At 31.7% G+C, this 26,766-nt stretch overlaps 1 protein-coding gene and 1 long non-coding RNA gene across 4 annotated transcripts in view; both read left to right on the top strand.

Annotated features, from left to right (window-relative positions):
- The window catches only part of LOC139528541 (uncharacterized), a 41,400-nt gene extending 21,223 nt beyond the window's left edge, over positions 1-20,177 (top strand). Inside the window, exons 3-7 of one of the 2 annotated variants that reach the window (XR_011665622.1) lie at positions 1,939-1,990; positions 3,487-3,615; positions 6,869-7,151; positions 16,935-16,974; positions 19,707-20,177. Coding sequence is in view for 1 of the 2 variants with exons in the window: in XM_071324573.1 (XP_071180674.1) it covers positions 1,939-1,990; positions 3,487-3,615; positions 16,935-16,974; positions 19,707-19,768 (283 nt within the window). In the remaining variant the exon portion in view is untranslated. The remainder of the gene's footprint in view (positions 1-1,938; positions 1,991-3,486; positions 3,616-6,868; positions 7,152-16,934; positions 16,975-19,706) is intronic. The other variant, XM_071324573.1, reaches the window with a different exon arrangement.
- Positions 20,178-24,528: 4,351 nt separating this feature from the next.
- Positions 24,529-26,766, top strand: part of LOC139528553 (uncharacterized) — a 58,617-nt gene continuing 56,379 nt past the window's right edge. The window contains exons 1-3 of one of the 2 annotated variants that reach the window (XR_011665626.1): positions 24,529-24,630; positions 25,204-25,272; positions 26,120-26,188. This is a non-coding gene — a long non-coding RNA (uncharacterized lncRNA). Of the gene's footprint in view, positions 24,631-25,063; positions 25,273-26,119; positions 26,189-26,766 lie in introns of those variants that run through there. The other variant, XR_011665624.1, reaches the window with a different exon arrangement.

A 26,766-nucleotide genomic window follows, 5' to 3' on the forward strand; every position in this document is an offset into this window, starting at 1 on the left:
TGTCCTCAAGAAAACACTACAATTTTTTATAAATTTAGAAGAAATTTACTTTAATTTAATAGTTTGCTTCCAGTAAACAATTCGCGAATATGTTTTCCGTATGCTGTGAACTCAGCGTCACCTTTCTCGTACAAACCCAGTGTTAACATTACGTATGAATCTGTCATCGTAAAAAACTATTATCTTATTGTACATGTTATATACGTGCTCAATATCCATGTTTTTTGTTATTTATTGATTTAAAGGTGACAATCGGTAAATTATGGCTTTAAACACGACAATTAACTATTTGCTATTTTTTCAAACCATATCAAACCGAGAGGAAACACATTACGATTATACCATTTGGATGCGTAAAAAATGATAAAAATCGTGCACAGAAGTTTTTGATATATATGTTGTGTAGAAATTGTAATGTTGTACTCATTATGATTTGTACAGTTCGTTACCAGTGTTTTATGAACTGTCTAAAACAAATGGATGATGCATGTACGAAGTCTTTCTTTTTGCATTTTTCTGTTATGTTTTCGTTTCTACAAATTATTACATAAAACATAAAAAGAACACAATTTTTTTTAAGATATTATTTGGTATCAGGAGAAAACGAAAATAGATTTTAAACCATTCAGGTGTCCTTGTGTGTAATGTGAGGACACGAAGAATAGCACGATTTGTTAGGTTGAAGTATAATAATTTGAAATTTTGCACAAGTTGTAGATTTCCCATCATATAATAGATGGTGAATTGTTGGTGTGCAAAACCTCCGTCACATTGTTGACTATACACATTAATCTTATTGTGAAACATGCACATCCTTCGGTAGTAATATTTAAAAAAAAAAATGGGAGTATAAGCTGCATATTAATATTGCAAACTGAAAAAGGTTTTTTATGCACTTGAATTAAAAATAGAGGAATTACTCTTATAATATTGAATAGGATATGGCAAAGAAAATAGAAAAGCGTTTTTTCACTTAAAAAACTTGGACCTCTATGGAAATTATTGATATAATATCTGTTACTCCTATATTTGGGTGGGCAAACATCGTGCAATGTATGAACGGTACATGTTATTACTTATATGAGAGAGAGAGAGAGAGAGAGAGAGAGAGAGAGAGAGATTTACAGTTGTATTTGATTTTATAATTTACCAATTCAGTAAAATTGTGCTGAAAGGGGAAGGTACACAACTGACTATTGAAAAAAATAAATTAAAACAAACAGTAATATTAGTTTTATTTCGTTTTCAGAAAGAAGGAACATGTAATTAATGACAACTGTTTACCAAAATCAATTAAACACCAAACACTTGTAACAATATTCAAACATTTAGCATTTTAGCATTTTGAATTTCATTTTAATATGTTTAAAAATGTTGTTTTATTCAAAATTCAATCCATATAGGGAACCTACTAGAATAGTACAACTTTATGGAATTATAAAATACAAATGTCCTTAAGTGTTAAAAAATACACAAATAAATCTTGAAGAACGCAATCATTTATGTCATTAAAAAGTAATTTCGTTGTATTCCTTCGGAATCACTCTATACCCTAGCGTTGTTCTTATTTCTTTTCATTTTCCTCAATAGATATCAAATGCAGCAATGATTATCTGTAATGTTCAAACTTAAGCGTTTGAAATACAAAGGTAAACACATTGTTTATATATGTCAACAGCCAAAGAGAATATCAGTTTTACAAAAGACAACTGAACCTCATATTAACTTCACTGAAAGACATGTTTTGTAAGATATATTAAGAATATTCAACGACAGACAAAAATGATGCAGCTATTTATCAAAACCAATTGCGCATCAAACATTTTACCATAATTATACATTCAAATCATGTGATGGATAGCGCAGTGAATATCACTTCTTCTTAATATTAATTAATGTTTATTATAGGATTAAACATTTCAATATTTGACATTATAGGGATGAAGATCCACCTGGAAAGACTGTACTACAAACGGAACAAAATACACGGGTATCATGTTAATCATTGTTTTTATTGAAAGGAGAACACTAGTCTACTTTGCATTTTCTTAATTCTAAAACGCAAGAATGGAAAATTGTGTTACAAAAGGGTTCAACGATTAAAAACATCTTTTTTTCATTATATCAATTTACACTTGAAACTGAAGTATTTGGATTATTTTAGATACAATACATAAACTCAATCTTATTAAAGCATTTGAACTCTTTAAAACATCCGTAGAAAAAAAAGAAGAAGCACCAAGGTAGTCTAATGTTGAAAATGCAACATTTATGTGCTGTTGGATAATAATATATATGGAATAATGTGTTTTGTTAAATATTTTTTTGTATTTGGTCAATGTTTTAATTTAGGGAAGATAATTCAGAGCCATACACAAGACTTGCCGTTGTTCGACAACTATCCTATACTTTTGTAATGTTTTTCGCACATGCATTCTTTTATGGAATCAATACAAATCAACATACACAATGGTACTGTTACTTTCCTTATAACAAAACTGAAAAAAAATGTACGTTCATGCAGGGCCACTTTTGTTGGACTGACATTCCCTGTGATTTCTCTCTGCCAAAAAGTCAATTGCATGGTTTCAGTTTCCTATTGAATTAAATGAAATATTTGATCATAAATGCTTTTTCATAATTTGAGATAAGAATTCAAAATTTTAATGCTATACTTTTTTATTGTTCAGGCTAATTAGATTCGGACGTTTTTACTTTACTTGTGTTCCATAACGGTATTTCTGTGATTTTGTTCACATAACCTGATATAGCATGTGCTGTTCGCAAAGGATTTTATCATATACTTAAATAAAAATAAAAGTTCCAGAGTATAATACAACCATTACGAAACGGATGACACTTTACATAACATGATGGTAAGATATGTCGTAATTCTATTCTATTTGTATAAGTTTAATAGGCAAGATACCAGAAATTACAAGTATATTTAATTTAAAGGTTTCGATGAAGTTATTGAATTGTAGAAACTCGTAAAGGTTACTCCAGATTACTTTTATGTGAAATTAAATCATAAATAGCTGTATTCTATTTTTGTTCTGACATAAGATCGTAAAATGTAAAATTTGGAAAGTCTATGAGTGATGACAAGTTTGAAATTCAACGTGCAGCTATAATCATTAGATGAACAATGTACTTTCTGTTCACAAGTTACACATAAGCAGTTTGATACAGATTTCCATGTGAGACACATTAAATTTATTCGTCAACACTCGTATATTTTGCATTTCACTTAGGATTGTTTTTAATATCCATGGTATTTGTAACTGATAACTCCAAGATTGTCACCATTTTCAAATTGGTGATGCATTTGTCTTTGATAATGTTTCAGGTCGTATAGAATTAGAAAAAAAGTAAATAAATGAAAATATTCTTTAGATTACGTCGCACTGTTACACCTTTTATATGTTTTTAAACATTTTATCCATATTGATGATTGTTGAATTATGTGTTTCTTTAATTTGTAAGCAAACCACATGGGCTGACTTGGATAGAGAAGAGACAGAGCAATTTGATTATAAGGAAATGATAGCTATGATAGGCCAAGAAGGGGTTAACGATGAAGAAGAATTAATAAACATAAATGAAGATCCGGAGGTAAATATATTTCAGCACTAATTAAATACTAATGAAATCCATTTAAAAAAAGATCGTTTACAACAAGTATGGTTAAAACAAATATACAAAGTAACTTATATGCATTGAAAATTATTACTTGTTTATTTACTGTATTCTATTTTAATTTAACAAACATAGTTTGTTTGTTTTTTGTTTGTTTGTTGGTATCAATGAAAATTATTTTCATCAGTTTGCAAAACCGTTAGTTCGTGACTGTTACACAATATAGTGAGGTTGTATCTGCATTCAGTATTTTAGCTGCTTCTTTTTTATATTCATCGCAATTATAATTGTTGCATGCGCACATTTTAAAGAAATGCATTAACTCTCTTTTATATGATGTGCATTTACCTTTATATAATGTGAAATTGTCTCTTTATGATGTGAGTAAATATCCTTATATGATGTGTAAACATTCTAAATGATATGCAAATATACTTATATATGATGTGCAAATATACTTATATGATGTATATGAATTTTTTTATCATTTTCAAATATCCTTTTATGTTGTGAAAATATACTTATATGATGTGTATGATCATTCAAAATCTGCGCGAACACGAAAAATAGTTAAATAAAATTGAATTATCCTCTCGATCTTAGTAGAGGTGTTCCAGAACTGAGTAACTTAAATACGAATACGTATCAAAGTATGCATATACGTGCGATACAGTTACAAGGGGTATCTTTTTTTTATTACCGGTGACTCTCAATGTATTTATTAAATCAAAATGGGGAATTCTGTCATGTGTGCTTGGTTTTTTCTATGTGCCATAATAATGAAAAAAGCGCATTGAAAAAGTACCGAAGAATGATTTTCAAAGCCATTAATCAGAACAAAATATATCTTCGGGAATCGAGTGTAAAGTCAAGCACAACTGTTGAATTCAAAGCGTATTTAGGTTTTTTTTTGTCCTTTAATTGTTAAATACAGAAACTAAAAAAAAATCATCTCGCTTCAAATTCCATCATTATTATATTTTAAAACTAGATTTTTATAAATTGACATTCACATTTTATATTAAATGAAAGCAAACAATATGGGTCAAGCGAAATCGCTTTGTAATGAGTCATCATAACAGGGTAGGCGTGTTTGATTTTAGAAATACCATTTGGCTAATTTGTTGAACGTCTTACGTATATATACAAATATTGGCCTGCCATCAAAGTAATTCATGTTATTTTAAAAGCTCCCCTTCTATATGTTCTACGTAGACTTCAAAGATTTAATCATACATGTACGTGAAAATATTTGGGAAGTATTCAATTTCACCTCACGTGCTGATAACAAACTTGATTTGATTGGTTAAGGTCAATAGTAAACCTTTTTAGATACATCGAATACGTTGGAAGAACATTACATTTGCGATGATGTATTTCATTGGCTGTTCGATACGTATAGAAACTTCAAAGGCAGGTTCCATTTTATCTGTCGTTTTAATAAAGCGGACTTTGATCTTTAACTGATTTATAAGTACAGAGGCGTGTCAGGGGTAACATCTTGTTGGTTATATATGGAATCACTGAAACATGACTGGAGCGGGCCCATCTTTGGCAGTCGGTGCACCCTTTCTGATTTCCACCACCAAATGTATGGCTGTTTACAGAAACCTCTCTGGAATACTCTATTTGAGGTATCCATTGAATGATATTCAATCATTCTTGTTTTATGCTTCTCGTGATAAATTTGTGAATTGTTTTATGTAACAAATCTAAAACAAGGGTCGAAATGTGGAATTCCTATTCAGAGCGGTTCATATAGATTTGTATTAAACAGCTGCTCACATTTAAGAGATTTGAATATATACGTCAAATACGTTCTAGGAATATTCCAATTTTACTACACTTGCAATGCATACAATTTGATTGGTTGAGGTAAACAGTTAACATTATTTATACATTGGATACGCCGGAGGAGCATTCCATTTTTGAAGCTGTTATTTCATTGGCTGTTTGCTACGTAAGAAGCTTCACAGGAAGGTACCATTTTATTAGTCGTGCTTATCAAGCGAACCTTGCTCGGATACGATGTACTCATTATCTATTTATTTAAAACAATTTGTAAAGTTTCTATAGTGGTTTACAGGAATTGTTCTGGAATACTCTATTCGAAGTATCTAACGTCACATGCGGAATTAAAATTATGTTAAACACGATTATATATTGAATCTCAATAGACAAAATAAAACTCAAACATGCATTCATTTAAGAATTGATTACAGCTTATACATAGGGAACAAAATTGACCCTCTGCTGCAATTTACATTTGAGGTGTCTAGATCTATTATACTCTATTTAGATACCAAAGTGTACAAAGGTGAAAGATTCCATAATAATAACTTCATTGATGTTGAATCTCATATTAAAAAAAACAAAATGTAACAATATATTCCAATCACATGTGCACATTCGAAAAAACCCATTCACAAGTATGACAGTGTGTGAACATAAACGTTATATTAGAAATAAAAGTGACATCACTGAATTAGAGAGACATTTTACTGACGTAATAGATAAGTTAGTTAAAAGAGGATACTGTAAAAATAAAACAGAGAATGTGATAAGAAACATTAAAATTACCACGAACAGAAAAATAACTATATTGAAGACCAATAGAACAAAGAATGTTCCACTCACTCTCATTACTAAATATAATCCAATGGTAAAAAACCATAGTACAGTTATAAGAAAACATTGAAGCAATCTGCAAAAAGACAAACAATGTGAAATCTTCACACATCTGTCTATCATAGCGTATAAAAGTACCAAAAATATCAAAGACTATCTCGTTAAATCAAGGAAAAGGGACCCATGCTTTAACAGCATAAGCAAAAAATCCCGAAACACTGTTAGTTATCATCTTAATTATAGGCAACAAACGTTCATATAAATGAAATTAAAACAACGGTGTAAAGTCTTGAGATTTATTACTTGATATGTTGGTTGAAGGAACCGCATTGAATTATAAATTGATGTCGTATATGTTCCTTATGTCGTAACTACAATAACCTTCCCTTTTCACGAATTTGACTACCGAATTGAACTATTTACCGGATTTGTAGTCACATAAGCAACACGACGGGTGCCACATGTGAAGCAGGATCGGCTTACACCTTCGGAGCACCTGAAATCACCCCAAGTTTTTGTTGGGGTTCGTGTTGATTTTTCTTTAGTGTTCTATGTTGTGTCTTCTGTACTATTATTATTCCGTTTGTCTTTTTATTTTTAGCCATGCCAATGTCAGTATTTTTTTAATCTATGAGTTTAACTGTCACACTGGTGTATGTCGTCCCACTTAAAAAAAATTTAGGCATGGATTTTCGATGATTACATCGAAATCTAAATATGATGTCATTATATGCGACTTTGCGACACAAGACTGGCTAGTAAGTTTTGTCGACTTCACGTTTGGGCTTGTTATGAATAGATGAGCACTTTTTTATGATAGAAGTCAGTGTCAACAGTTCATCAAAAAACATCCTAATATAGAAGGAGTTTGCTTATATTTTGAGGTAAGTTGTTTAAAAGTATGTTAGCCTACAGGTTCGTCGCTATTCAACTTATTAATAATTGAGTTTCGAGTGAGTATGCGTGTAGATAAAGCTGCATTGTTTACTTCTAAATGGTGTTAATGTATACACGTTTCGCTGTCAACATGACTTACAAATGTAGCACATCAATGAATCCACCATAATAACGATGAAAAAGGGATATTTGCTACAAAAGATGTGTCATTCATCTGATTCCGATTCCGAACCTTTGCTTCAAATGGGGAAAAGAGGACAGCATACCCTTCTTGGAAATTACGATGCCAAAGTCCAATGATATATACTGTGGATTCATTTATTTTCGTGGGTATCTATTTTCGTGGATTACGGATAACTTGCATAATCGTGGATATCTAATTTCGTGGTTTTGCCAAAGTCTACATATAAGCCTATAGAAAACATTTTATTCGTTGGACATTTAATTTCGTGGTTCACATGTACCAACGAAAGCCACGAAAATTGGTGTCCAACGAATAATAATGAATTCACAGTATAAGGAACTAACAACTTGCTGGTGGGATACTGGACCGTCCTTTTTTGTTTGCTGCTGCAAGACGGACAATAATGGCTGAAGATCGGTAGTTATTAAGTAAATTTGGAGGTTCCATTGAACTTTGTAATTCTTGTGCCCAATCCTTTCTACGCCGCATTGGATATGTTCAACGGAAATGAACTAAAGCAGCGCGTGAAATTCCAGAAGATTTCGAAAAACAGAAAGAGGAATTTCTGACTGCTATTCAAACTCAAGAAAAATTAGATACCAAGTGACTTCATAATTTTTGATCAGACACACGTGTACAGTGGAGATCACTTCTAACCTCTCATTAAATCAGTCAGTATCTGCCAGGAGAACTGTTCTAGAACAGTATGTAGAACTGTCAGCCTGACACCCTTTAGATAGTTCCAGCTAGAACAGTTCGAACCTAGAACTGATTTGTACAGTTCTACCTAAACAGATCCTGACAGTTCTACCCTGGAACAATTTTAGACAGTTCTACCTAGAACTGACCAAATATTTGGTCAAGAACAGTTCCACGACTTCAACAGTTATACGGTTAGAATTGATTTATAAATTATACGGCTAGAATTGATTTATAATTCTACGGCTAGAATTGATTTATTATTCTACGGCTAGAATTAATTTATACATTCTACGGCCAGAATTGATTTTATAACTATGATTGACTTATAAATTTTACGGCTAGAATTGATTTAAGAACTATTTGTATTTGATATATTAAGGCTTCGGCAAAATAGCGATATATATAAAGTTTTGCTGTTTTGCCGGTCTTATTTATATATTTTTAAACAAGAGATGTGTGTGCCTGTTCCATGTCAGGAGCCTTTAATTCAGTGATTTTCTGTTGTTGACGCGTTACATACATTATGTTTTTCGTTCATTTTTTGTACGTAGATTAGGCCGTTAGTTTTATCATTTGAATTAATTTATGTTTGTCATTCCGGGAGTCGAGATGACTCGTATAACAAATTATTTGACCTCATTAACCAAATGTAATAACTTGTTTCCCAATCCACTATTATATATAAATATGCTTTTGAATTTAACTTAAACTAACCATATTTGCTCTTCATCATGTAAATCTTTAATCATGTAGCTGCACACTGTAGTAATACAGTTATATTTTTAGGCAAGGATGGATTGTACAAATGACAGAAATTATACAAGTATTTGAAAAACAATGACTTCAAACTTTTGTTTGCATCAGTTTAATTTAGCAGCATTTCCTCTTTATATTCAAAATATTGAATCGTAAACAAATATTATATCTGTTTACGAGTAGTTTTCATACCTCTGACGGACCCGTTTAACAAACATCTTTTTACTGCATCAACCTAAACTGACACTATTTGCTCTTTTTCTGTAAATCTATATAGTTGCACAGTTATTCAGTTATAATTTTCGGTCAAGACGGACTGAAATATAAAGATACAGCAATATTGGAAAACAATGACCACAAATGTTTGTTCGCATCAATTTATAGTGCCAGCATGTCCTAATTTTATTCAAATATTGAATCGTTTACAAATATCAGTAGTTTTCATACCTCAGGCTGACTCGTGTAATAAAATCTTTTGACTGCATCAACCCAAACTGACCATATTTTTTTATAGTGTAAATCTATAAAGCTGCACAGTAATTCAGTTATAATCTTAGGGCAAGAGAGACTGTAGTATACAAATAACCGCAATATTGGAAATCAATGACCACAATTTTTTCTCTCGCATCAATTGAGATTGCCAGCATTTCCTTTTTTTATTCAAAATATTGAATCGTAAACAAATATCTGTAGTTTTCATACCTCAGACTGACTCGTGTAAATTAATCTTTTCACCACATCAACCCAAACTGACCATATTTACTTTTTTGTGTAAATCTATATAGCTGCACAGTAATTCAGTTATATTTTTAGGGACTGTGGTATACAAATAACCGCAATATTGGAAATCAATGACCATAATTTTTTTTCGCATCAATTGAGAGTGCCAGCATTTCCTCTTTTATTCAAAATATTGCATCAGAAACAAATATCAGCATACCTCAGACTGACTCATGTAACACAATTTATTGTCTGCATCAATCACAATTGACCATATTTGACAACATCAACCAAAACTGACCATATTTGACTGCATCACCCAAAACTGACCATACATGTCTGTGCTCTTTTTTATGTAAATCTTATAGTCGCATAGTAAACCCGTAATATTTTTATGTAGGCAATGGTAGGGATGGATTGATTATTTCAAATGTTAGGAAACCAATGACTACAAAATTATGCTCGCATCAGTTTATAGTGCCAGCATGTCCTCTTTTTATTCAAAATTTTGAATCATAAACTAATTTCAGTTGTTTTGATATCACAGACTGACTCACATAAACAAATTATTTGTCCACTTTAACCAATACTGACCATATTTGACAGGATCAACCAAAACTGACCATATATGACAGCATCAACCAAAACTGACCATATTTGCACTTTATTATGTTAATTTTAATATATATATACATATATATATTTGGCGATTTGGTGTCACGATATCACAGAAGCATGGGTTCGAATCCCGGCGAGGGAAGAACCAAAAATTTGCGAAAGCAAATTTACAGATCTAACATTGTTGGGTTGATGTTTAGACGAGTTGTATATACATTATGTACACAGCCATGTATCACCATCATTGATGGCGATCCGATGGATACATCTGTTGTAGGGTTGTCACTGACTCAGACGTACTTATGAATATAATTATTTTCTGTGACTGTATCTTTAATTTACAAATTTACAGATCTAACATTGTTGGGTTGATGTTTAGACGAGTTGTATATACATATATATATATATATATATATATATAGCCGCATAGTAAATTACTTACATTGTATAGTTACATATCACGTTGGATTGTGTTATTCAAATGACAGCAATATTCATGATATTGGAAGACATTGACTACAAAAAAATTTCAACATCAATTTAGAGTACCAGCATGTCCTCTTTTTATTCAAAATAGTGAATCGTAAACAAATTTCAGTAGTTTCGATATATCAGACTGAGTCATTTTAACAAAATTATTTGACCGCATCAACCAAAACTGAACATATTTACAATTTATCATGTAAATATATATGGCCATATTGTAAACCAATAATATTTCTATATATATAGCTATGTCAGGACGGATTATATGATAAAAATGACACCAACTTTGGAACACAATTACTACCATGACTATAAAAGCTTGTCCACATCAATTAAGAGTGCCAATACATCCTCTCTGTATTCATAATATTATTAATAATTAACCGTCACTAAAGTCAGTGCCTTTCGACTTTTGTCTGACGGGTTGGTCTGTGCATAAATTAGTCGCGCTTGCTGGGGAGTATTGATTTATATTCCTTGGTTGTAGTGACGCACACTACAGAATCCTCTAGATGGTTCCAATCTACTGCAGTGCACACAAAGATGGAGGTTTTTGAACTGGTCGGTCTTACTATTAGGAACTACATGTATGACAACAAGTTTGTTGTTACGAACTTGTTGGTCTATAATTTTCTCAGTTACACAATTGTTATATGTTGTACCTCTTATTTGTCGTTTGGTTTTTTTGAAGAAGGCAAAGAAGAATGATTGATTTTGTGTGTAGCCTAACGTCCAGGGGGCAAATGTTTCATTCATGTTCAGATCGAGTATATTTTTTTGACGTCCCAGACTCCCAGATATCATTTATAAATGTTATTGGTAAGTCTGCCTAAATTGACGAGATTGTGCAAATGTACATAGTTTTTTTACTTAAGTTACACAACACGTATTCCATGATTATCCCATGATTCATCCACTTTACATTTTTTTTTGGATCAGGTCATAACATAATCTTAAATTATGAATGTAAATCCAAGGCAAACAAGGTAAATTACGATTAAAATTCCATGAATTAAATGCAGTGTTATATTTTAGGAAGAGACTGTTAAAAACGGGGAACGAAGCAATACATATATTTCTCCGATGAGTTGGATAACCTTTATATCCGCCTCGATATTTGTACATGTATCGTTTGATCAGTAAAAATATAGAAAATCTGCTTTTATACTGTTCAGTAATTGGAACTGATTTTTTTTCTAAATTTTAAGATGCCCTTACTGCAGTGACGTCATTTAGAACTGTTCAACAGTCCCGACTGATTTAGTCAGTTCTGCTGACAGTTGTACGGTTGTGGGGTTCGTGTTGTTTATTCTTTAGTTTTCTATGTTGTGTCATGTGTACTATTGTTTATCTGTTTGTCTTTTTCATTTTTAGCCATGGCGTTGTCAGTTTGTTTTAGATTTATGAGTTTGACTGTCCCTTTGGTATCTTTCGTCCCTCTTTTAGAACTGATTTGGACAGTTCTACCCTAGAACTGATCCTGACAGTTTTAGACAGTTATATCCTAGAACTGTTCCTGACAGTTCTACCTAGAACTGATTCTGACATTTCTACCTAGAACAGTTCTAGGGTAGTTCTAGGATAGAACTGTTCTAGGTTGAACTGTTCTAGGAAAGTTTAGAACTGTTCTATGACAGATTATTCTGACAGTTCCAATGAGAGGTTAGAAGTGATCTCCACTGCATACAATTTTGTTTGTGTGAATAAATAAACTATGACATTTGAAGGCTAATTATCAGACAGTACTAAAAAAAAGTTTTGTATTTGTAAATATGTTTATTAAATATTTTAAGTTTCATTAATTTAGTATTAATTAGTTAATAACAAAATATAAAAAGGTCAGTCAGTGTAATTGCTTCGGAACTAAACACATTTATTAAAAAAACAGTTGTTGGCACGACACGGGTTATGTTCTTCTCATATATGTTATGATGGTATGATACTAAACCCCTAACGGGAAGGATTGTGCCTGATGTTCATATGATGAAATCATAATCTTTCAGTCAGTTTTATTGAAGTCTGGAGCTGGCATGTCAGTTAACTGCTAGTAGTCTGTTGTTATTTATGTATTATTGTCATTTTGTTTATTTTCTTTGGTTACATCTTCTGACATCAGACTCGGACTTCTCTTGAGCTGAATTTCAATGTGCGTATTGTTATGCGTTTACTTTTCTACATTGGCTAGAGGTATAGGGGGAGGGTTGAGATCTCACAAACATGTTTAACCCCGCCGCATTTTTGCGCCTGTCCCAAGTCAGGAGCCTCTGGTCTTTGTTAGTCTTGTATTATTTTAATTTTAGTTTCTTGTGTACAATTTAAAAAGTAGTATGGCGTTCATTATCACTGAACTAGTATATATTTGTTTAGGGGCCAGCTGAAGGACGCCTCCGGATGCGGGAATTTCTCGCTACATTAAAGACCTGTTGGTGACTTTCTGCTGTATTTTTTTTTCTACGGTCGGGTTGTTGTCTCTTTGACACATTCCCCATTTCAATTCCCAATTTCATTTGGTTATTGTTTGTTACCTTTTGTCCTTTATGGATTTTTTGTATGGATCACTGGTGTTGTTTTAACAGTTTCACAGTTCAAATGAGGTCATGTTAAGGAAAACCAGGTAAACGTTGTAAATTCCCGAGAAGATTATTTACATTTATCTAAGCTGCATTTGTATTCGCGTGTATGTATTTTCGCGGAAATATACCTACCGCGAAATTCGTGAAAATAGGTTCACCACTGAAAAAGTATATGTACAGTATTTAATAATCAATTGATACTCACAATGAACTTACGAAGTAAAGGCTTTGTTTAGCATACTTAGCCTTTTTATTAAATAAACACATCTTTTATTCATTTTTTTTTCTAAAGCAATAGAAAATAAATATTTATTTATCTAGTATAATATTGTTAGCTGGTTTTGATCCTTGAACAATGGACTTTATTGATTTAATATATCTAATACTGAATGCTGAATTTTCAACAATGTATAGCTTAAAGGATATTTTTTTGGTAGAAAGATATGATAGTTTTTATCCATACTAAAATAAGTGAACTATTTACAAATGTTAAAAAGATATTTCCTAGATTTCTGGTCTGCGAAGATTAACATTTCTCATTTCTCTCACATAATTTGTATAATACTTTTAGAAAGATGTTAGTGCCGTTCGACATCTAAAAGTCGTAAAAACTTTATGAAAATTGAAGTTAAGTAAATAAACAGGTTCATTATATTCACAGTTATCGCATATGTGAGGTTAGAAATGAACATGATGTTACATAAGCTCTCAAAAAGTATTTGACGGCTAACGTTAAATTGTGCCTAATTTTCCCTCATATCATTCGTATTCACCGTGCTTTTTGGAAGATTCATTCATCCATGCAAGTATAAACATGATAAACATTAATTGTTTTACATCTTTTATGTGTCCATTTCTGTCAAAAACGTCGTTTATTCTTTCCCGGTTCGTGAACCCCGTGAAGGGAAATTATCGAATCTGAATGATGTCAACACTGACATGTCGCCGCAAAAGTACTTGTGCATTTATTCGAACGTCACTGATGAGTCTTTTGTAGACGAAACGCGCGTCTGCTGTATTTAAAAAAAAAATAGTTCTGGTATCTATGATGAATTTATTTATTGATTTATAAAAATTGTATTGGAGTACCTCGTTAATATACATGATGTATATTGATCTCCTTAAAATTTTGGATATATATTCTTAAAAAGCTCATAAATACCGATATTAAACTAACATAATTATTAATTGTCGAAGGTGTATTGTACCATGGTGTATAGTGTAAAGGGGAATACTGTAACAGTGTGATGTGCGATCGGAAATGGTGTGAATGTACAGTGTGCGACCTTTAAAACTATTCAATATATTGATACGAACTGATTTTTGATTTTATACATTAAATTGTGATAAAAATTCGATTTTTAAAATACAGAAATGATTTTGTAGTCGCACGCTTTCTTTGTTTTTGTATGTTGTATGATGCAAAGGTGGTCGGAGGGCAGAAAGATAATTTATTCCTAATAATTATAGAATAATAATCAACATTGTAATTGAATACGTGCATTACGTTCCACATGTTTGATCAGTCTTTACGTTTATGAAAATTATTTGTAACGTTTGAGCACCAATAAGCAGGAATGCGTACCCAAATTTACCTAAATATCTAAATTTTAAACGTCGTGAATGAAAAGAATACTGCGTAATTCCAATTCAAAAAGGAATTTTAAGTATTTGCACCTCACAAAAAAAGCAATTAATGTTTTACAACATATATCATAACAATATTAATTACTATCGTAATGCCAATTATTCTATTCATAGCAATAATCTTTAAAAAGAATCTGAGATTTATTTGATAAATAAAATGTCCATCTGTAAATACTTGATATTTGTCTTTATTGATATCATATTCAAGTTTTTTTCGGAAAAAAAGTTCACAAGCAGCAATGTATGTTTATTATACAATTTCAATTCTTTTTTTTTTCTTTCTTTTATTAGAAAGGACGCCTCCGGGTGCGGGAATTTCTCGCTACATTAAAGACCTGTTGGTGACCTTCTGCTGTATTTTTTTTCCTACGGTCGGGTTGTTGTCTCTTTGACACATTCCCCATTTCAATTCCCAATTTCATTTGGTTATTGTTTGGTTATTGAGTGATAGATTTCAGTTAGAAGAAATTTAAAGGTCTGAGTGAATAAACTGTACAGAGAAAAATACCTGTTGTATTTGATAGATGGGACAATAGAACTGCCAAAAGTTTAAATGGACTGGTAACTATCAGGTGAATCTATGGAAAGGTTCATTTGGGTGCGAATAATTCTGATATTTTTCATATCTACATGGCTTATTTAAATAGATTCTTTCGATAGTATGTGTATGTATTCATCAAACTTCTGAAAACAAGATATTCTTCAAAACAAAGTTTCCCTGTAGAATATTTGGATTTATTTAAGAAATTCAGGAAATCCTTAAAATTCGAGATGTTTTATGTGAACAAAGTAAGTCTCTATATAAGAGGTCCAAATGAACATAGTGTGTTACTCTTGAGAAATATATACGAAAAAATCTGAAACATTGTATGCCACAGGGTTTCACTTCACATGGAAAATGTATCCATAGAATATATATCGAGTGGTATTATGAACGACACTCAATATAAAGATATGATGTATAAAATATATGCATCTAGATTATAAAACAAACTTAATGCCCGAAATTTATATTTTTATTGATTTGTAAAAACTAGGATTTGCAATAGGTGTATGCAAAAAATTTATGTATAATCCCAAGAGACTAATGAAATAGTCGATCTTGAAAATGTATATTCAAATAGTAGCTGTACATATACACTTTTTTCTTTTCACAACTATCCACCATTACTCTCAACTGACTTGTGCAAGAATGTTCACATTATTACAAATTTTAATACAGCCAGGTGGTTTAACTTCATCATTTTCTCCGCCAATCACTCAATTCAAATGGAAACAAAAATTCAGTAACAATCTTTTGTTGACCAGTCAGCGATTTGAGGTTCACGTATTGCTATTATTTTTGTAAAAAAAGCAACTTGATTTAAGATGTCAAAAGTACTTCAGTATGGCAGATTTAGCGAGTCTGGCGTACACACTATACGCCTGGCATCTTTGAGGATATTTGTTTAACTAATTTAGCGTATTTTTTTTCTAATTCTTGATTGTAGTATATTTTAGCTTACTTTGCAACTATTTTTTTATACGATTTTCCAACTTTATTCTCAAATATATATATTCATTCGTATATTTAACGAGATTAACTTGTGAACACATTCAACATTTTCTCCACATTGTAAATAAATAAATAACAAGTCATAGGAAATATTTCTTTACCTCGTTGGTAGTCTTTACTTGCTTTGCATAGGTTTAAGTACTCCCAATATTTGGCAAACATATTGGCAAAGTCATATTGACACAGCATTCAATCAATTAGTCTTTATTTCCATGTGTTCGTCTTTTTTATGTCTGTTCCTCTATCCGCCTATTTATCACGGTTTTGTATTGTATTTGAAGAGAAAAAGTGTTGTAAATATCATGCATTTTATGGAAAAAATATTAAGACAAATGCAATAACGCTTACAAATCAATTACAATTGACTAAATATCTAACCACTATTTCACAGTGAGACCCTGACAAAAACCGATACTAACGAAATTGTGGAAAATGTGGAATATATGAAGTTTGTTTTGTTAAAAATCATATCAATGATCAATATTGTGCTAGCTATAATTATAACTATTTATTCACCATTTTATTTTAGCTCGCAGTTGCAGACGTGGTATATAATCCGGGACAATCAGGTATAATGTTTGTCAGATGTAATGAAATTGAATCAAATACATCGTTAATGTCTATTGTTTATTGAAACTACTTAAATAATTACTGAAATGATTTAATCAGTTAATGCTTAGAAACGCATCATGAATATTATGCTATGTCTTTTTCAACACTAACCGAAAAAAAATATCAAACACAAGGTTTCAGAGAAATTTACTAAGCTAGCGGCACGGAGGGGTAATAACAAATGAATGTTTTTATTATAAAGTAGAAAGGGTTGCTTACATGTATTTCTTTTTAATTTAAATGTCTATAGATCTGTTATCCCATGATTTTTTTCTTATTATAAAAATGTTGGTCAGATCACTTTCATAGAAAAGGGCCATTCAATTACGACAGGAAATTATCGTTAACAATATTGTTTTGTTGTATTAATTCAAAAAAGACACCAGTCAGTTCATGTTTTCTTATAAGCTCACTTTTTAAAATGAAATATGAGCTTTTGCCGTCCGTCCGGTGTAAACTATTTCAAACATCTACTCAACATATTCCAACTAAACCTTTGCTGAATGATCCTTATGTTATTAAAAATGCAATTTGTGTTTTATTTTGTATTTCGTAAAAACAACATGGGTATCAGGCTAAAAATAGAACATAGGGGTAAAATGCAACTGTTGGCCTTTATCTCAAAAACTAAAGCAGTTAAAAAAAATCTGACATGTAGTATACATGTTCATCATGTCATGTTCTATCAGCCCTGAAATGTTCAGATGAATATAACAATCCATGGTTGGGTTGCTGCCACACAATTGTGAAATCTCAGGACTTTTTGAAGCTTTTGTTTTATATCTTAAATATTATTATAAATAAAAATAACCTATAAACAGTAAAAATTTTAAGCAAAGTAAGATCTGTAAATGATCGGGTTTTAAGGACTAATATTGTCAACTGTCCATTCAGGATATCAGTGACATGTTAAAGTTCTCAAAAAGTATTAAAAAATAAATAAGATTTTATAAGACTTTAACAAATGGCTTATAGTTATACATGCCAAAAAAAATGGGGTTCAATGGGCAAAATCTGATAAGGCATTCAAATGGATAAAAGCAGAGGATTGCGAAAATCTGACAAAAATTCCAAAACACGACAAGCGAACATCCATGACAAGCGAACATCCTTAAGGAATTAATGACAGTTATAAACAATTTGTTTATCAGGTTTTTCTCATTCAAAAAATCGTCTGCTCTAAAACTGCTTAACCAATCTAAACCAAGTTGAAGCTGAATGGTTCTTAGGTTATCTAGGATAAAGCGTTTGTTTTATTTTCTATTTACTCTGAAAATATGGCCACCATGGCTAAAATAGAACATATAGTAGAATACAGGTGTATACTTAAATCACAAAAACTAAATCATTTAGAGCAAATCAAACAAGAAAATAAAATATTCATTTGGTCAAGGTCTACCTGCTCTGAAATAACAAGCCACATTGCGAAGCTGGCTTTTTTGCTCATGAATTGATGGTTTAAAGGAAATGTTGCAGTTTTCAATTTTCATCCTGAATATTATTATAAATAAAGATACACTGTTAACAGCAAACATGTCCATAAGTGCTACAAATAGGTCTATATGATCAACATTCTCAATTGGCCCCTTAAGGAGTTATTGCCCTTATAAAACCATTTCTCATGATTTGAAAATTTAGTTTGCTTACTGTAAAATAAATATTCTTCTTTGAAACTGGCGAATCAAGTTCAGCTTAACTTTGAATGAATGAGTTTCAGTGTAATAGGAATACATTTTGTATTTCTTATTTCCTTGTACTTCAAAAAGCAGGAGAAAATGACAATTTTAAGCCATTCATTAATATGCATTGAACATAAAAAATAATCATTGATAAAAGATTTCAGCCAACATAAACAGATGATCGATAAAGGTTCTATACGGCCTCTTGTTAATATTACACATCAATAATCTATGTATCATATTTCTGGAAAAATAATACCGCTATCAATACCAAAAAAGGGAAAATACAACATATACTTTTGGTGAACAAACACTGCGTCTTGATTATATTAAGAAAATAACACAATATAAACTAAAGGAGTAGGTCCAGTAAGACCCCTTTTTGGCCCCAAAATATAGCAGTTTTACAAAATTGTTAAAATGTAAACATTTAGATATTTATTGTACAGTAGAATGGTCCTGCTACATAAATAAAGGCTGTTTTTGACAATGCAATACACATTATAAAAGGTACTAGCACCATTAAGTCAGGCTAAATTACAGAAACCTTCACAATTCTAGCATTTTTGTTAAATTTTAGGCGGTTTTCGTGTGAAACGAAAGTGGCCGCATTAGTGTTCATCCTTAATATCAAAATGTAAGTTGTATTTTATGAGTATACATAACATATATAAAGATTGAGGATGAACACGGATGCGGCCACTTTCATTTTTGACGAAAACCATCTGAGAAATGACATTGTTCGGCATATTTGGTAGATTTTTCATATTTGAGCTTGAATCGGGTCGTTTTTAATGACACAATTAGTTAAACTCTTTCACATAAACTAATTGATTCAAATGAAATAGACACTTAAGTGTTTAAAAAGTGGTCAAAATCCTTCGTAAGATGAACCTGAAATTTGAGGCCAAAATCGGTCCTTACCGAACCTACTCCTTTAAAAAAATGAATAAAAAAGATATGCCATTCACTGTGTAGATGTTTCAATGAACAACATTCTTAAATTGCAGTATGGACAGAGGCTATCGACATACTAAAGGCCACTTTTATGAAAAAAAAAGAAAATAGCTAGGGTAAGAGGAATGTTTGCTTCAACAAATACAGTTACGTTCACAAAGTGGTTACCTGCTAATTTTCCTGTGGAAGGTGTTATGTGTGGTTGTGGAAGACACCTAAAAACGCCAAAATCGCTGTTAGTTCACTTACGAAGGAAAAGCTCTGCCGACCGAAAAAATGTTAAGTTATTCAAAAAGGGAATATAATCAAAATAATATTCATGGTTTTGGAGACGTTACATAGTGCCATGCATATCTTATTCTGAATACATTCATGACGACTGAATGGAATATCAAAGTGCTTTATATTAACAATTCTTTAACGAGATTTATACCACAGTGGATATGTTTCATGTTTGACAATGGACGCTTGTTCAATTCAAATGTCATCACACAGTTTTAACATAATAAAATGAAGGAACAAAAGTTGTATCTTGTACTTTTATTCTCCAATACATTTGATGAAATCAGTTCATTTGCAACTTATCATCGATTATAATATCTTAACTGCAAACACAGCAGATTGATAGAAAAGAAAAAAAGACTGTCTTTCATTCCGTTTTTGGTATTTCGAAGTACCAAAAGAGAAATACAACGATATCTTGTCAGATCATTGTAATATAAGCAAATCTAAGACATAGGATGTTATATAATCCCGATCAGAGACTGGGTTAGGTAATTAATGGGTTAAATGATGTTTTACCTGAGAATGTATTTTTTGTTTCTTTTTGTTGTTCATGGTCTTGAAAAATTGCGTTTTTTTATTCCATTTTCCAAATCACGTCATCATTAGGATCAGATAATGTACATGCTGTATACACCAAAGAATCTTTAAATAATCATAAGAAACAGTAAGCAATATTTTAGTATGTGATATGGAATAATTGACAATGAGAAACACTATCTACAAAAGTCAGAACGAAGTGGAAGCAAGCAACAATGGGTTCTTGTCAAACCATGAACAAAGGGCAACACCCAAACAGCACAATAAAAGAAACTCCAGATAATTTGAAATCATGACAATGCCGTCGTAGAAAAAGCATGATAGCAAGACATTAAACAGTACACAACAAATAATATACATGATATAGAAAACGTAAAGCTGCTAAACAATTATTCCCGTCATGAAACGGACAGCTTTCATGTGCTCCATTAGGATGAGATAATCCTGATGTATATGCGACACCCGGGGTGTTATATCTTTTTTGTCATTCATGTAAGTACACACCGGGGGATCATTCTTTTTCAGTAAATCATGATCCAAGAAATGACAATAGGATTGTGTTTTCATCAATTGGAACAAATCCATCGTCCTGTCTGAAACAAAACAAAAACAGTCAACGGATTCATGCTGGCGTCATTTAACATTTTGAAGTTTCAATGTCAAATTTACCTCTTTGAAATCTTGTTTGTATTGGCTCATTGTAAGCAGGAACATTTGAAGGTAATCATGATAGGAAATGCAACCTAAAATAATGTTTTAAATACGAGACAGAATCGCTATATGCAGGTTACATGTAAAAAAAAAGTCCCGACGAGAACAACATTGATGAAAACAATTGTGAAAAAATGAAAACAACATAAAAGAAAATAGTTGATAGACAAAGATATAAGGCCGTGTTTACATTGACCTAAACTCGGTGTGGTGTTAGTGTCTCACACATAAACTTAACAACATTACGTTCCAGTTGATAAATCTCAATGTTTACATGTAGTTTACATCATGTTTTGCCTACATGCAAACAATAGTCAATGTAGACCTTGTGTAGGTTAAGTGTACACTAAACTAGGCATTTAGAACATCAATTTTGCCATATGTTTTTAAAGAAGAAACGATTTTTGATTAAAAATTGATATTTATAACAAATATTTATAAAGTTCTTTACAGAAACATTTGTATTTACTTTTGTTTTGGTGTTAATAAAACACATCACGCAGCTTTATTAACCCCTTATCAAGACTCAAAGCATCATCATTTCAGAACAAATAATTCATCTGAAAAGTTCTTCCCGAATTGACTGGACATACACAGAAATATTTGCCTTTGGGCTTACTCAAACAACGATTCACCCATAAATGCATTACTAAAAAAAGTGTGAGATAAATTGTTTTGTTTGTTTAGTTTCTCAGATCCGTCAAAATACACTCAGAAATATATAGAAAAAACCTTATCCCCTCCTTTTGCCAAAGACTCATAGGAGAACATATACCAACAACAGAAAAAGAAACAAACATAAAAGATAGAAATGTAGTGATCATCTCAATCCTTTTTCTTCGTCTGTAAGATGACAATGACGCAGCCTACGTTTTCTAATGCGTAACCGATACATCTTTAGTACATTCAAACTACTGCAAATCATCAAAATGGCGTTCATAAAGGAGCAACGACTTAATTTCAAAAAGGAGGGTGGGAGGGTCTGAGTGGGATTTTTTTTTCGCGCGAACATTTTTATTCATTTTTTTTTCGATGCTAGCATTCCAAAATTTTTATCAATATTTGACACTATAATGTATGGGGAAGCTCTGAATTCAGATTTATTTTGTTTATCAAATTGGGGATCAGAATATTTTTCTAGGAAAGATCCATTCCACTCCCCCTTTTTTGAAGTCAAATGGTTGTTCCCTAACTGCTAGAAAAGTTGTCCAAACATTTGCATTCAGTTCTACGTAATGAACATTTAAATGACATATAGTTTACAAGTGTGAACAAATCTAATGTACATGTAATTAAACCAGGTGTATAGATGTGAACAAATTTAATGTGAAACCAATGTACATTACATTAAACTAATTGTAAACATGTTTACTATACATGACGTTTGTTGTCATTTTAGCGGTATTTCCAGCATTGCAATATGAGCAGGAGGTTTTAAAATCCATATCACACTTTTCTTAAAGTGTCCCGTACGAAGTCAGGAATATGGTAGTTGATATTAATAGTACGCTTCTTTGCAGTTTTGCGTTTGCGCAGGGACGTTAAGGGCTTTTCAAGAAAATTCCAATCTTTATACACAGCAAAATTCATATTGAACTCAAAGTTGATTTTCTCTGTATAAAGGCCAAAATGTACGTCAAAGGCGAAAACAGGGGTAAAAGGGTCTATCATGGATTTCCTTCCAAACTTGTATTCATAAAAAACATAGATAAACAGTGTCACATTTCCCATACATATCAAAGGAGCTAGTGCACTATGACATCGGCTGCCGGAAAAACTAAATGATTTTTTTTTGTATTCACCGCGATGCGTTTCATATTATATAACGACATGCTGGAGAAAATGCACTAATATTCTATTTAAGCTTGTCATGCATGCTCAAGTTTATGAAGGATCAAATTGAGAACTGCATTTCTTCAGATAATTTGAAATGTAACAAGCTGGATTTTGAAACTACTTGATAATAATCCTCAAGTATTTTATATTTCACCTGTGGTGTATTATCGCAAATGACAGAAGCGGATTCATGTGTGTTCGGCCCAACTTTTGGAGCAACCATTATATGGTTAATGCATACGCTCTTTACATGTCGTACTCCAAACGTCGCTTAAGTGTTATAGGCAACATCCCCCCCTTTTTTTTGGATTCCGGACCAGTTACCTACTGTAGTTCTCATTTTGCATTTGCAAGTGAAAGTTTATTATACAAAATATTAGCATACTAGGTCTGTCCTAATGAATGTATATTGTGAACCTTTATCATTTTTTTTTTATTTCATTTATAGTCTTTGTTTGTTCTTCGTCATTGATAATGTTACAAATATAAATACAAACTTCCTACCCGCATATACATATTCAGATTTAACTTGTTATTAGTCCAAAGTGAGAACTGATATCGATTTGAAAATCGTGATTGGGAGGTATTTTTGACGGCTAATTTTTTTAATTCTGAATATTCATTTTCACCAGCCAGTCTTATGACTGGCTTGCTAACGTTTTTATTTTGTTCCGAATGATATCCTGCATTGGAAGGACTGAAAATTCCTTTTCCTCCCGTCTGGAGTAATTTCTTTCTCTTTATAACTTTTATTTGGTAAAATGTTTTACCTACTTTTCTAAATTATTTGAAATATTCAAAATGACAAACCAGCATTACCAATGGGGGATACCATACATTCCCCTCTCTAGAATGAGCGACTTATAATATTTGCACTTGCGATCCACTTGTGGTAAGGTTAAGCAGCTGCGACATCAAGTACCCAATCCTCAAACATTGTACCTTTAATGCTCTATCATGAAGCAAAAATAAATTTCCATTTGACTTTTAGGGGGAAGGGGCTAGGTTGAAAAAGTATGTGTTGCATTTTTCTTTTTGTAATCTCAGTTCTACATTTTAATTGTTTACTCTATTCGGTCCTGCCTTTTTTATAAGTTATCCTGACTTTTTTTACATGAATTGTTATTCAGCCTTTTTGTTTGGCAAAGTTGCTCATACTGACTTTTTTACCCAAAACTCGTCCTGTCTTTTTCTGAAATATCATCCTCGCTCACCCCTTCCCCATTCCTTCCTTAACCTTATAGTTTGTAGCCTCTCAATACATAGTTCCTTTATACCCGCGTCCACCAATAAAAATGAATAGCCTAGATTGAGCAAAAGAGCTAAAGTGGTATTCAACACAATCAATTAATTGTTTTTACATTATAACATGTATAAAGTGCATATATAATTTGGAGGGTTATCGCTATGCATAAATGATAATGATTGATCTAAAATTGCGATTCGGCCTTATGCAATTTATAAATTGTCTTTGTATTTGTTTGTTTTTTTCACTATTGCAGGTATTTTGTTGTCAATTTCTATCCTAGAATGACCCATGTCAGAAACTGTTTTATCAGTGGTGTAAAATGTAATCATTGCCGACACAACGCAGGAGAATGAAGCAAGGTTATTTTGGAGAGAGGAGGAGGAGGAGGACGGCTACGGCGATGATGATGATGATGATGATGGTGATGGTGATGGTGATGGTGATGGTGATGATGATGATGATGATGATGATGATGATGATGATGATGATGATGATGATGATGATGATGATGATGATGATGATGATGATGATGATGATGATGATGATGATGATGATGATGATGATGATGATGATGATGATGATGATGATGATGATGATGATGATGATGATGATGATGATGATGATGATGATGATGATGATGATGATGATGATGATGATGATGATGATGATGATGATGATGATGATGATGATGATGATGATGATGATGATGATGATGATGATGATGATGATGATGATGATGATGATGATGATGATGATGATGATGATGATGATGATGATGATGATGATTCGAACACATATATCTGCATTCGAGGTTGCTGACTTTTTTTGTAAAAAACTATAGATGAACTTCAACAAATTTAGTATTTTAATTGTTCATTACTAACTTCCTTCATTAATATTCAATTATTGACTCTTTTTATTATTAATTTCAGGAGAATTTTCAAACTTGTAGAATAATCTCACAACATCAGAAGCAAAACTTTTGGCGAGTTTTTAAACAGGTATATTCGAATGACTGTCAGAAAAAAGAAAATCGTCGAAATCAAGATAATCAATTGTAGATTTATTCTTCCTAACATAACGGCATGTCGTCTACTTTTGCTGAAAAATTTACCTAAAAAATAAGGCTCGTAAAAAAGTCTTATCCAAAAGCAAATGCTAATAAAGTGATGTTTTTTTCCTTTTCAAGGAGAGGTTTTAAACAGTCGAAACTAGTTACAAGGTATACACCAAAATAAATAAGCACTTTCATGAAAAGAGTCTTTCAATAAACATAACAATGGAAACTTCATATTTCAGACAATTGGTCGTAAACACATGCGAACGTATATATCTGCATTCGAGGTTACTGATAATTTTTTGGTAAAAAAATATAAATGAACTTATACAAAGTTAGTGTATACTGTTTTCCATTGTATTATGATTACTATCTGCATTTTATTCAATTATTGACTATTTTTTCTATTATTAATTTCAGTAGAATTTCCAAACTTATGGAATACCCTTACAACATAAGAATCAAAACTTTTGGCGACTTTTATTGTTTGTTTTATAGAGATTAACATAATAACACAATGTTCACTGCTGTGCCTATATTTTTAACATTTTTACTTATTATGTCTGTTTGTTTTGTTAATTTTTTTATAAGACAATCATACAAGTGAGAGGTTTAACTAGCTTTAAAACCAGGTTTAATCCACCAGTTTTTATAAAAGAAAATGCATGTACTAAGTCATGATTATGACAGTTGATGTTGATTGGTTTGATATGGTCATTATTTTCTATTGTACTTTGATTACTATCTTCATTAATATGCAATCATTGACTATTTCCTATTATTAATTTCAGGAGCATTTCCAAACTTATGGAATGATCTAACAACATCAGGGTCAAAACATTTGGAGACATTTACAAAAGGTTTATTCGAATGATTGTTAGAATAAACTATACATCAATATCAAGATAATCAACTGTACATTTATATCTTTTATATAAGCTTTGGATTTCAAATAGTTTGGCCACGATCATCACTGAAGAGACATGTATTGTCGAAATGCGCATCTGGTGCAAGAAAATTGGTACCGTTAATTTTATTACTACCACTGGGTCGATGCCTCTGCTGGTGGACTATTAGTCCCCGAGGGTATCACCAACCCAGTAGCCAGTACTTCGGTACTGGCATGAAATACGGATTTTTTTGTGTTATTAAAATTTGCTGTAACAAAATATTAGAAATTATTATAAATTTAGGAATGTATCTCCCTCATGCAAAGCTCTGATTCCTTTCACGGATTTGGCTATACTTTTTGGACCTTTTGGAATATAGCTCTTCATCTTTTATATAAGCTTTGGATTTCAAATATTTTGGCCACGAGCATCACTGAAGAGACATGTATTGTCGAAATGCGCATCTGGTGCAAGAAAATTGGTACCGTTAATTTTATTATTCTACCTAATATAACGGCACTATTGAATGTAGTTCACTATTGCAAAAA

This window comes from Mytilus edulis, chromosome 1, assembly GCF_963676685.1.
Source record: "Mytilus edulis chromosome 1, xbMytEdul2.2, whole genome shotgun sequence".
Lineage (NCBI taxonomy): Eukaryota > Metazoa > Mollusca > Bivalvia > Mytilida > Mytilidae > Mytilus > Mytilus edulis.